Below are 12,489 nucleotides of genomic sequence, written 5' to 3'. Positions count from 1 at the left end.
ATAATACAGCTACGTGACCCTTCAGACGCACGTGTCCTGCTGACTACTTCGTTAGGTGACGTCATCGACCATCCTCGTGTCCCTTCGCGACTCCAGTTCCTTCGGCTGCTTCAGTTGAAAGCAGCCCGTTCCGACTGTCTCGTGTCGCCAGGAGCATTAAAAAAGCTCATTTAAACTTGGCCAGCTCCTGGCCTGCTCCTGTCTTCTCATTTTTTTATCACCCACCGGCGAGTTCGTTCAACCGCACTCCGTGGCACTCCGAGGCACTCTTGGGGCTCTCTGGGGCACTTGGACCATCTCAGAGAGTTCGGCCTATTCGAGCCCATAGACTTTTTCGGTGACCCTCGCGACGCGATGGATTCCATCTAATCGGAAGGTCAAACTTCCAGCTGGCTGTGCTGGTTCGTCTTGCTCCAAAGTTTTTGTCGATCCGGAACCTTCCGCCTCTCTTCGTGTTCCTGACAAGCCGGTGAGTCGCCGAACTCTGCTTCCGGCTGAGTTCCGGCATGTCTAATGGTCCTCGAGGAGGAGCGACACATCCCGGGGCTCGAGGCGAAGGTAGAAAGGGATAGAAAGGGGCAGAAAGAAAATTGAAAAGGGTTCCCCCTCGCACGTATGCGAGTCTTGGGAGGGGCGAGGGGGGGCTGCCAGAGAAAGATATTACGTCGAATGACTCGAGTCATTGAGAAAAGGAATGAAAAAAGTGGAGCAAGCAGCATCCGTAATGGCGTGAAAAAGTGAAAATGCGCAATACGTGGGGGAATTTGAAAGTGCAGATACGTGTCGAGGTGAGCGGAATCTATAAAATCCAAATATTTGCCGATTTGAGGAGCGAGACGTCGCGCGTCAGCCCGGAGGCGGCGCTTCCGCACACACGCACGACTTGGCCCACACGTCCCGCGGCTCATGGAACTCGCCACACCCATGTGCACGCAATATGTTAATCCTTGCCCATTGGTATTGCGCAAATAAAGGTGTGTGTGCACGCAGCGAACGTCTGTTAACGGAAGATTAAAACTTTTTCTCGAACGCAGCAAAAAATGTGCAGAGCACTGAAAAGAGGGAGAGGAAAAAAAGGGACATTTTCCCACTGCGCTTTATTAAGTGCTTTTTTCGCGGATGCCCCTCGCACAGTAAAAAGAATCCAAGTGAATCGAATGGGATGCTGAGAAGAAATTGAAATCCGCGAAGCAAAGAAATGACCTTATGGATTCTCCCTGCTGTAGGGTGTGACTGAGATTTTTTGAATTTAAGATAAAAGTGCTGTGACATAAAACACAACAAAGTACCTGGCGGGACACGTTTCCATATATCCGACTGCCGGGATTTCAATATTCCGTGTCCCTCCTTGTGCTGCTGGCCTATTTGTTCTCCTGATATAAGGATGAATTTCAAATAGACGCTGCGTGGATACTCGATTTGTGTTCGCGAATCGGTGAGAATCCTGAAAATTCGAAAGTTTATCAGCAGCCGCCGCCTCCGCCACCGCCACGGACGTGGCCGTCGCACGTCTAATTGCAAAGTTGGCGAAAACAAAAAGTGCTCGACAAACACTCGCGCGAGTAAATATTACCTAGGTCCGTCCGTTTAAGGAAGCTGAAAGGAGAGCCGGATGGGAGTCGTGATGAGAAGCGAACGGGACGAGAGGGGAGGAGCGACGAGTCCCTACTGCGGCCCAAGGATAAAGGACTTTGGCAAGACTCTTGCGAGGCTTTCGGAGATCTCGCGGTTGAGAGGAAGAAAGGAAGAAAGGCGGAAGACGGAAGAGGAGCACAAGGAGAGAACCCTTGTTTACTGCTCGTTATGCGATGCCGGAAGGGGAGAGTTTCAGTCTTTTCCCTCTCTTTGTTTCTGCCTAATAGATGGAAAGAAAAATATTCATCATCAGTCAGTGGACTGAGCTGGTCCTAGGCTACCTTTCCGAATACGATCCATGTCCCTGATCTTCTTCTTCTTCTCTCTCACACTTCCAGAGTTCCCATACGATAGCTCGTTTCACCGTACGATATAGGCAATAAGGTGGGACCCATGGAGGAAGCACAATGGTAAACAGGAGAACGAAAGTAAAAGGGCCAAAGAGTCAAGGAGCCAGGAAACTAGCTGAAGCCTCGGCTATAAAGAAAGGTGATAAATAATGTAGAGTCGAGCGTGTAGCCTACAGTAGCAGTTGGTAACACTTGGTAACACGCGCCTACATGGAGAATGAATAGCGCATGGAAAGGTTGACTTGTGGAAATTTGCATGCGTGACTTGTATATCCTGAGGTAACGGGTGGTCGGTCTGCTTTCGACGAGGAATAAGATTCGTGTCTCGTACTCCGATGGCTTGTAAGGCAATTAATTTCGTTCCGTCGCCTTTGCGCCAACTGAACCTGCAGCCTAGTCGACCACTCAGCGACAGAGTTGTGTTTGCCAAGCGAAATCAGCACGTAAATAAATATACAGAGGAAGACTTGAAAATGGCGGAATATAGCAGGTGTCACTCATTCGTCGAGAAAACATTTGTTACTCCGACGCGAGGGAAAAAAGCAACGAGCCTAGTCAGACCAGCCCCATTGGCATCTGTTATTTCTGCCCCGTCACCCGAATTAACATTTTAATTAACGGCACGCGAACGTGAAAGTGGAATGTGGAACAAGCGCCACTGCATTCCGCGAACGCAAGGATATTAGTCAGCATTTTTCATGCCCTCCGTGTACAGATCCTATATGCATAGGGGCTCTCGATTCCCGAGATATTTTCCCTATCTCTTTCTTTATTCCAATAAGACGCAGAGGAAGAATCGTATAACGTAATTACCATCGATGGATTCAGGTTACTATTGTTTAATTGCCTTCGAACCTGAGAACTTTGTCCCTGACCTTCAACCGCTAAACCTTTCAGGCCGAACACGCATGAATAACGCATGAGCTAATTCCATGACTAGACATCTGAGAAGTCAGCTCTTGCAACGATGTCTTTTTCCATTCTTCAAATTCACGAAGGAAGAAACAACTAAAAAGAAGTTATCTGTCCGATTTTTACGATAATCAGCCTAGAAACCATCCTAAGTAGAGGGAACGAAGAACAGTTCATCGTTGTTCAGATGTTTTTCGGGTATTAACAGAAATAAATCGAAAACGGCTGTGATGTGACGTAATAAAAGATTTCGTGTCACTGCAAGGCAAGCAAGATTGGTTAAGAAAAGCTAGGAAGAACAAAAAAGTAATAGCTGCGTTATCGATTAATTTAAAATATACTAAGTCCTGCCCAGCAGAATTTTGGAATTAAACTTCTCTGGGTAGCAGCTGCTTTGCGAAAGGTGGATGATGTTACGTCAGCGCGATGAACTGGAGGTCCCTATAATTGTCACGTATGTACCGCTGTCTAGGATTCGTTCATTATCTTTCAAGATAAATGGAAGAGAAAAAAGACGGACAATGAATCCAACATAGACACTAATATGCGCACAATAAAAGCTTGAAACTTCCGAAGATCAAGTATAAAAATAGGTGCTACTCGAACGAGCCTTTACGCAAATCCTCGGCACGACACGAGCCGCTGACCTGTGTGCATCGATTATGGCTCGGCAGAGTGTGGGAAGAGGAAAATGGAAACTCCGCTCTGCTTCTCTCCCACCTCTCGGAACGACAGCAGCGGAGAACGCGAAGGCGCAAGCGCATTGTGCAGCGACGCAAGCCTTACTGCCGAGAGTCGCAAAAATGACGCGATTCGTTCGGCGAAATAGGCGCAGGCAGCGCGTCCGGAGGGACTAGAGGTTATTCCAGGCGACGAGGAGTGTCGGCGGCACGAGGATTACCAACGAGAATTTCAACTCTAAGGACACGAGAAGACGTAACACAGACTTTTGAATACTCACGGTTTATCCGGCTGGGATTTGCGGACTCGTAATTCGGCTTTCTGGATTTCCTCGGCTCTGGTGACACTCTTGGCTCTGCGATTTCTAACCGGAGCCTCGTTCTCGTGCTCCGTCATGTTGCGTCGATGTGCAGCACCGTATTCCTCTTGGAGAAACACGTTCACTCGAGATATATTGGACGGCGAATCCGTAGCTGCCGTTACTCTTGCTGAGACTGCCACTTCGTTCAATCGACTCGGGCGTAAATACGTTATTACTGATAGAGGTTCGTGTGACGTCGCGCACGTTTTTCAAATAACCAGTAAACGCGAGGCTTAGGTCAGCTTCGGAAAACTTTGGTGCTGCCGGTGCGTTGTGTTTATTGTCGTCTCGACGTCCGGACGGGACGAGACTCTCCGCGAACGTGACACGAGCTGCTCTGGAGACCACCAACTCATTTTCGTCCTTTCGACTCGTTAGATAATAACACGATAACTCTTAGCGTGGGGATGGCTTGTACATTATCTTGAAATTTCTCCTGATTGTCCCCTCTGTGCATCCTGATCCATTCGACGGAAATACACGTTCCAGAGGACGTCACGATAGCTACAGTCTTTCATCTCTCTCATATCTACCTATCTCCGCCTCACTCTCGCGCACTGCTCCCACCTGCGTTGGTAGAGCGAAGTTCGCACCGAGTGTGGCGCCCTCTCGCACGTTCGGGCAGTCTCGGCTCCGCTCGACTCTCTTCGGCTCCTCTCGATGTTTCACTGGAAGCTATCGGTGTCCGTTGACTTTTTTTTCCCTTTTTTTTCACACAGAACTCTTACGTAGTAAATTACTTGACCGAGATCACGTTATTCGATGGAATAGAGCAGAGAACATTGAACGTTTAGGATAAGAAGCTAATTGTCAATCCCTGTCGACCTTTGCACTGAAAAGAAAAAAGGAGAACTCAAGATACAAAAGCTGTTGGGATTTTCAAGTGAAATTGTGCCCCACCGCTCGAAGGCGTCACCCATGATCATTTTCAAATCCCAGCTGCGATGAGGTACAAGCTGAAGGATTACAAGATAGAGGATAAAGGTTGGAAAGTTTCATTTTAACCTTAATCGTCGTATATATTAAGGGAATAAATAGAGAAGGCACCCTACGGCGTTTGCGCCACTTGACTGTCCTCCTTTCCTTAAGAACGTCTCATCGAATTTCCATTCTCGATTCGATATACCCTCTTTCCTTCTCTTCCACCGCACTAGCGTCTCCTACGACAGCTGCTCAACTTTCTGGGCAGCATTTTTCACGAAAACCTACCAACAAAAAGGAAGCGAGAGAAACGGTGTGAATCGATAACGCGCCTGCTGTCAAATCTAATAAATTTCGAAACAGATGACTCTTATCGAGGTCTATTTTCCAACGTCCCAGAATACGATTGCGGCTTCGTGAAGGAAGACTGTCGTCAAAAGACAACAGGGTATCACTTTTTTCGTCGCTGCATTCAATCGGTCCCTCGAACCTAACTGATCTCACTGAACCTGAAATTCCCATCTACAGAAACTTCGTCGCATTCTCGGTGTTATAAATCGATTATGGCACTGCTATCGCAATCGAAAGGATTTTATCATTAGATATTATTCTTTATTACTAACAAGTTCAAGAAACGCGTCTCGAGGATCAGCTCGAACTACGTATACAATGTGCGTAACGTGAACGAATGAAGAATTAATGCAGCGTTCCGACGGCCGGCATCTTCGCACGTGGACGACGCGGTTAACGTAATTTCTCGTACTTTTCATTATCTTGTAAAATTATTCCAGGAGGAGCCATTCGGCTGCTAGTATAACGATGCTCACTGCTCTTTTCTTCCCCTCATTCTCCTCCTGGACTGGCAGTCTGGCTTTAATAAAAAGTAATGGCTATCGTCTCGCCGAACGAACGGCCCTTTTATTTTAACACTTTCGCGGAAACAGTCGCGTTTCTCGCTCCTCCCACGGATTTCAACGAGGTTGTCTTTCCCTCCGAGCGACGCGTAGAATTCCCAAGGAAGCAGACGATCCCTGCTGCTGCAGACACCCTGTGGCTTCATTCAAATTTGTATGTACATACACGTTGACTGGGGTCCTTTCGAGGAGTAACACGTGGCCGGCAGATGCAGGACTATTACATCACCAGTTCGAGGAAAGAACGTAAAGCAGTAATGGCTGCGTGCAGGCGGCGGAATCGGAGCACCGTTATCCGCGAGATCTAAATCGCTGATTCTCCGCACATTGGCCATTCTACCTCTCAGTGAAACCCTTTAATTCCCCCTTATTTGACCGGCTGTGAAAACGCTGCACGCAGCCTACATACGGCTGCGCCCTGACGTTGCAGTCACGTACATTTAGCGAGGTGCGGGAGGGGGGGAGGCTAGGATAATGGTAGAGCGTGTAGGAGAAGTCTGGGGAGGCGGTGAATAGTAAAGGTTTCAGTGCACGCGGCCGTGGAACAGCCACTTACTCGGGATACTTGGGCATCGACAGGAGCTGCGAATCGATTATGAACATAGACTCCATGGACAGCCATGGAGCCTCGTGTACCGAGTCCCGCGACTTCCTTCCGTCCAGGACAAGTTACAGCCCTTTCCCCAGTTTCTTTCCTCTTTACGTGTGTATTTACTTTTTATACAGGAAGAACGGTGCCTGCCCGGTAGCCACGAGTCGCCATTTCGCGTCGAAGGACCGTGATAACATTTTTATTCCTACGTCGGCTAACGACACTCTTTATTCACGGTGGTTTATGGGGTTTGTGAGAAAGCGGGCTTGACTGGGTCAGTGTAGTCGCTACGTGGGCAGTTTGCGACCTATCCAATACCCTCTTGCTCCTCCCCTTTAAAACGAGGTTCACTCGTTTACGGATCCAACCCTTTCGCAGCCGCATTATCCCCGTACGAGCTGGTTCGTTAGCTGGTTCGCGATTACTTTGGGACGCGTTTCGTTTTATCGTCGAACACTCCTTCGCGCTTTCAGCCAGTTTTAACGATTGCTGCTGGTATCGTGACGACGATCGGTTACCGATTACGCCATGGAAAGGCAACCCTGCGAGTAGCTGCTACCAGCCGAATGCCTCCCGTACCGAAGACTGATTAGCATCGCGATAAATCAAATAGCCGGACGTAATACGCACTTTCGAGGAAGCCGCGTTGCCGAAGGACGATAAAACTGTCATTTGCTTTACGATTCTCGACACGTAAGATAGGAGAAACGCAACGCGCGGCCTTAGCCCTGCGGGCGCTAATGTTTTCTCATTTGATTCTGCTGACAGCGGAGCCAGCATTGACTTTACACTTCAAGAGATTGACGATGTGCTGCGATGCCGTCGAGCGACCACTGCAGGTTCCGGTCGGCACGCATCCTTTTCAAAGTGTCAGACGAAACTAGGACTGCGGACAATCCAAGGGTCCATTCCGCTGGAAGATGACCAGCAAAAGTAGCAGCATCCTTCCCAATCCCCAACCCTCAAGAACTTTAGGAACATTGCTCGACCTGCCACTGCGGCCTGGCCGGCGATCTTAACCCGTGTCCCACGCCTGTCCATTCCGCGACACAAAGCTCCCCGTTTCCTCTCGCTCCTCTTTCGCACCCACCAAGTTCTCCGATATCCGCTAAATTATTTGCAAATACTTTCACCAGGACGATCATCGTCTTTCCTCTCGTCTAACCTAACTATCGTCGCTTGGCTGATCATCCTGGTAAGTACACAGCTTAACAGGATAATTTAGTATCAATAGGCTGAGTTCGAAAGTCGATCGAGGATGAGGGAGATTAGAGGCCAGAGTCGTCCCGAAATTAATCCAGCTCCGTGACGCAACGAGAGATCGATGTTTGCATGTACCGGAGTGGTACTGAGCAGCCGAGAGGCTGGGCAGCTTAAAATTAGACGTTGCGGAGGGCGACGGAGGTTCGAAGCTAAAGCTAAGGGAGGGAGACTGGCTGGCGGTAGCATGATCCGCGTAAGCCGAGGCTAAGAGGCTATTAGTTAGCTGCGCAACCTGGGACATAACCCCTAAGACCAACAGAGAGTCCTGTTCCTTGTGTCTGCCTTGTTCCAATGCTGGCCTACCTGTATTTGCATGAGGGAACAGTCAGCTGTGACCTCAGCTCCGACACGTGTACAGCTTATCTCCTCCAGCCTCGGGCAGCTCAGCCAGTTGGCCAATTGGCCAGTTGGCCAGCTGAGCTGTTGCTCGAGCAGTTCGATTACACGCGATGGCTTAATGCACTACAGTGCATGGGCGCAGCAGTGCCCAGGCTGCTCGAGCGTTCGAGTAATCCAGCGATGGCTATAGTTTGCTTGAGAAACTAATCCTCCGAAGCCTATGGACTTTGGGCCACAGCCACTGTCTAGTGGAGGAAATAGGAGGACCAAGGGAATTGGCTGAATCGCGCAGGATTTCTCAAGTTTCTAGAGTCTCCCGAAGGAGCCCCGAGGGGCTGAGGGAGGCGCGGATGCACAAGACGCAAGACTCGACCTGCTTCCGGCGCTGGGTGCACGTAGACGGTTTGAAGGTTCCGGGTGTCCGTTCGCCTTGCGTACCCTGCAAAATGTCGATGAGGCCGATTAGTAGTCGAGGCACGTTCGTTATTAGCCATTCGCGCGATCCCGACTAGAACCACTAAAATCAAAGTTCGAGTCTGGCAAACGACCCTTTTCTCGGGGGAGTTTACTCCGCGATCGGATTCCCATACGGGAAACAGTTGCGGCTCTTCTCGACGTGCGTAATGGAGCATTGCAAAGACGAGGGAAGAAAGTATCGGGAGGCTGCCGACAAGACCGCAAGGCGAAAGAGTCCAGGGTCCAGCAGGAAGACGGGAAAGTTCCAAGTAACCGATGGGCTCAATGTCAGCGGCTGACGGATGGATAACTCGACAGTGTCAATTGATATCGACGTCCAGCCTCAATGTTTAACGATCTCCGAGGCGATATAATCTTTAAGGGGGTCGCCAAGTAGGAGCCCGCGACTGCCCGACTGTTTCCGGCGGCCAGAGATCCGCTCTGCGGGTCCACTCTAGCTGCTTTTCAGAAGGAAATGAAAAATCGCCTAATATCGGGAACCATCCGGCAGGGGGCGGGTTGACCCTCCCTCCGTTCCTGGTGGCTCGTTTAATGTGCCAAAAAATAAAAAATCCAAATGGCGCGAAGTAAAGGCCGGAAATGGGCTGTTTGCGTGTCTGGCCGTTGCATTAATTTAATTAATGCCCACCTCCCCTTGGGTGGAAAAACTACAGCCGATATCCAGCGAACGTAAAGACGCATACGAAACCATGGAAGGCATCCTAGCAAGAAATACCAAAAGGAATGGAAGAGGACTGGAAGGTTGGTTATTATGCTTTATTATTCAGTCGTTGGCCACCCTGCCCTGGAACAATCACGCAATGTCTTACTTTATTTTTCATCGAAAGCCCCGATCCTTCGTAGGTGGAATTTCGTCAGGAGGACCTTTGACCGAGGTGACCTCGACAACCTGGCGCTAAACGACATTGACGAGCCGATAATCACTCTGCAATCCAACACGTGCTCGACGCGAATTGAAGGCCGAATCGCAAGAGGGAGCCAGAGCCTTCGCGCCTCTCGCGATGACGTCAACTTCCAAAGTTCCGCTCGTAAAGGCTGTCCTGGGGTTTGGTACGCTTGGCGGCGCCCTCGAGCGCGCAGGGCTGACACTTAATATAAACCAGAAAAAAAAGAGCCTCGAGATAATTGTATGCTGATGAGGGCGGCGTATGCACGGCGTCGCTTCCTCGCTCGCGACAGCTCAACGTCTTTGGTTATATAACTTATACATAATGCCCCCCCCCCCATAGTCCTCTGGACTCTCAACCGGCGCCGACGCCGGCGCCGCCGTCAGCATCGCCTTCGCTCCAACTATCAAAGTATCTCCGAGTTATCGACTAATTTTGAATGATCGTCCAATGAAATGCGGCCCCGAGAGGACGAAGGGATGCTCTTACCTAATGCAGGCTGTCTCGGCGTCTTAGCCTCCATATCGATCATCAGTTTCAAGAGAAGCTGCAAGAACCTCCAGTTCCGTTCCCGTTCAAATTTCAGCGCCAGTACATTGTTGGAGGCAGGGGGCGCCTGCACGCGCACCGATTATTCCGTGTCTTGCTTTCGAATTAGCAGGACGGACGCAAATGGCGAAAGTCCCATAAAAAGGAGCTTGTTGCTGCTTGTTGCAGAACTGTCAAGCGACCGATCCGTCGTCCTGAGACTCCTGACGCCTCAAACTTTTTAACGTTCCTGGGAAATCAGCAGGACGAGTTTACGAGGAGGCGACAAGAAGGATTCCAAAGTCGTCCAAGGCGTCCCAAGGCGTCCCAAGGCGTCCTGCGGAGCAGCTCAATTTCTTTCAAAGAAAATCGCTTAGCCCTTACTCGACCCACTGGAGAAGCTGGATGCTGTGAGGCCAAGTCAGAAGGGGGTGCCGAATTAGCAGTCATAGAAAAAGATTCTACGGGGCTTTTACCAAGTTGTGAATTGACAAGCAACCCGAGGATGAGGACGAGGGCGCGAGTAGATATTCTTGACCGGACGTCGTTCGCCGAGAGAGCTTTTACGGCGTGACAAGCCGTCACCATGTGTAAACCATGAGCCCCCTTTTCATCCTCCTCCTTCCCATCCGAACGTGGCTCCTCGAGCAGAGAATCCTGAAAGTCGAATCCCCTTTACGATCGAGAAACCTTTTTGCACAATTCTCTCCACGAGCAGGAGACACCGGAGCTTGGTCAAAGGGGCGTGGGCGACATTTTATTGGTTAAAGGGGGCCAGGCCCAGAAAGTCCGAGAGTTCTGGTACAACGTAATCAGTGACCACTGGAGTTTAAAGGAGAACGTAAGGTGCAACGCAGGAGCAAGATTTACAAACAGGTAATCTATACATTCAGTACACAATGCTAAAACGTAAGCGAGAAAATTTCATACTCATGTGAAAGTGCCTAATTGATAAATGGGCAGATGCCGTTTGCCTCATGAAATAGAGCTATAGCTACACGGTACAACATGAAACAAGAAACTAATTGCAAGAGACATCGCGACGACATCACTAATGCCAGTTAGCCAATAAAAAGTAAGAGTGACGTATCGACAGTCTTCGAAATTCATGATCAGGGATTTAAGCGCACAAGCACAGGACGCCGAAACTGGTAGCAGGTAAAGCTCAGGGCACGAGGGTGCGTCGGCGGAGGACATCCTGACGGTGCTGCCACCTAATTTCTCTCTCTCTCTCTCTCTCTCTCTCTCTCTCTCTCTCTCTCTCTCTTTCTGATGAGCAGCAAGTCGGTTTTATCCAGATTCGAAAAGTCGAGAGTTCTGCGAGAGTCAGGTTAGGAAAGAGAGAGAGAGAGAGAGAGGGATGCTGGCTAGGGATCGAGAGCGCGCGTGGACCACGGAATGTCGACAAAGGGCCTGTGATCATCATCGGCGGAGGCTGTCAATATTTGACTCTGCTTGGTAACAAAGCAAACGAACCGTTGCGTCATCAATTATCTCTTACACACCATGCCGTTCCTCGTGTCAAGTTTTCTCGGGTTCCCTCCATTCTGGCATCCCGACATTCCCGACCAATCCTGAACACACGGCTGGACTTCCGGTTAATTGCCAAACCCGTAACTCGAATTATCCCACCCGGGCTGCGGGCAATCAGAAGCTTTTTGTTCTCGTATTCGTGTAATTATTCGAACCCCTTTAGAGAAGGGAAAGCGGAGAGAGCTCCGCTTCCATTTTCTCCATGTATCTTTCCACGCTCGCACGCGCAACTACAAACAGGAGAATTTTCGGTCGAACCATCGTGATCCCGTCCTCATACGTTTTCTCACGTTTACTGGTAAACACACGTCCACAGCTACTTCGCTTTACTCTTATGGAAAAACAGCGCAAACAGTGAATTTCAGATATCATATGAAAGAGGAAGCAAGGTGCTTTGTCAGAGATAACACAATTCAATACACTGTATTTCATATTCACAACATATGGTATATTATTTGAGTTTATTCGTTACGATTACAAGTATTTTCATACTTAAAAAAAAAAAAAACGAATACACGTGCATTCATATTCTGTTTGTCTAACACAGTTAATGATATGAGATATTTTGCACTTCCTAAATCCAATTCGTGATTGCATTCTATTTTATTTTGTCTACGACTCAGAAAAATCTGAGAAAAACTTATTCTACTTCTATACCTAAGCTAATACATTCGTTACATGTTCTCTTTTTTCTCAAAAGAATAAAATTTGAAAAAATCTTTTCATGTATACTCGACCACTCGATGTAGTATTATTGTATAATACCGCATGAGGTATCTCCATCAAGATTAGTTTTTTGAAAATTGAAAAATGATCTACGGGTATACGAATTCCATAAAACAAAGAAAAACAATGTCGCTATATTTTATCATGTACGTAAGTAGTTAGCAGCGCGTGTGAAATGTGGAAAAAAGGAAGAAATCTAATCGGACAAACAAAACAGACTTTTTTCAAGTGTCAAGCTAAAGCTCACAACGTCGTGAAATTAGAATCAAATTTAGATCAAACGATTTTGCACATTTAAAGAAAACTTTTCTTATTTTCCTTTCATTAATTTTTTCGTTTCATCATTTTTCCCTTTCTCGCTTTTAGTCGG

At 48.5% G+C, this 12,489-nt stretch overlaps 1 protein-coding gene across 2 annotated transcripts in view; it reads right to left on the bottom strand.

Moving 5' to 3' along the window:
* LOC107262759 (diacylglycerol O-acyltransferase 1) overlaps positions 1-4,410 on the bottom strand; it is a 40,401-nt gene extending 35,991 nt beyond the window's left edge. For both annotated transcript variants that reach the window (XM_015729288.2, XM_025080128.1), the window contains exon 1: positions 3,859-4,410. In XM_015729288.2, coding sequence (XP_015584774.1) covers positions 3,859-3,974 — 116 coding nt within the window. In that variant the 5' untranslated portion in view covers positions 3,975-4,410. The remainder of the gene's footprint in view (positions 1-3,858) is intronic.
* Positions 4,411-12,489: the final 8,079 nt, after the last annotated feature.

This window comes from Cephus cinctus, unplaced genomic scaffold (assembly GCF_000341935.2).
Source record: "Cephus cinctus unplaced genomic scaffold, Ccin1 Ccin1_scaffold0126, whole genome shotgun sequence".
Classification (NCBI taxonomy): Eukaryota; Metazoa; Arthropoda; class Insecta; order Hymenoptera; family Cephidae; genus Cephus; species Cephus cinctus.
This window is presented reverse-complemented; position numbering and strand designations above follow the sequence as displayed.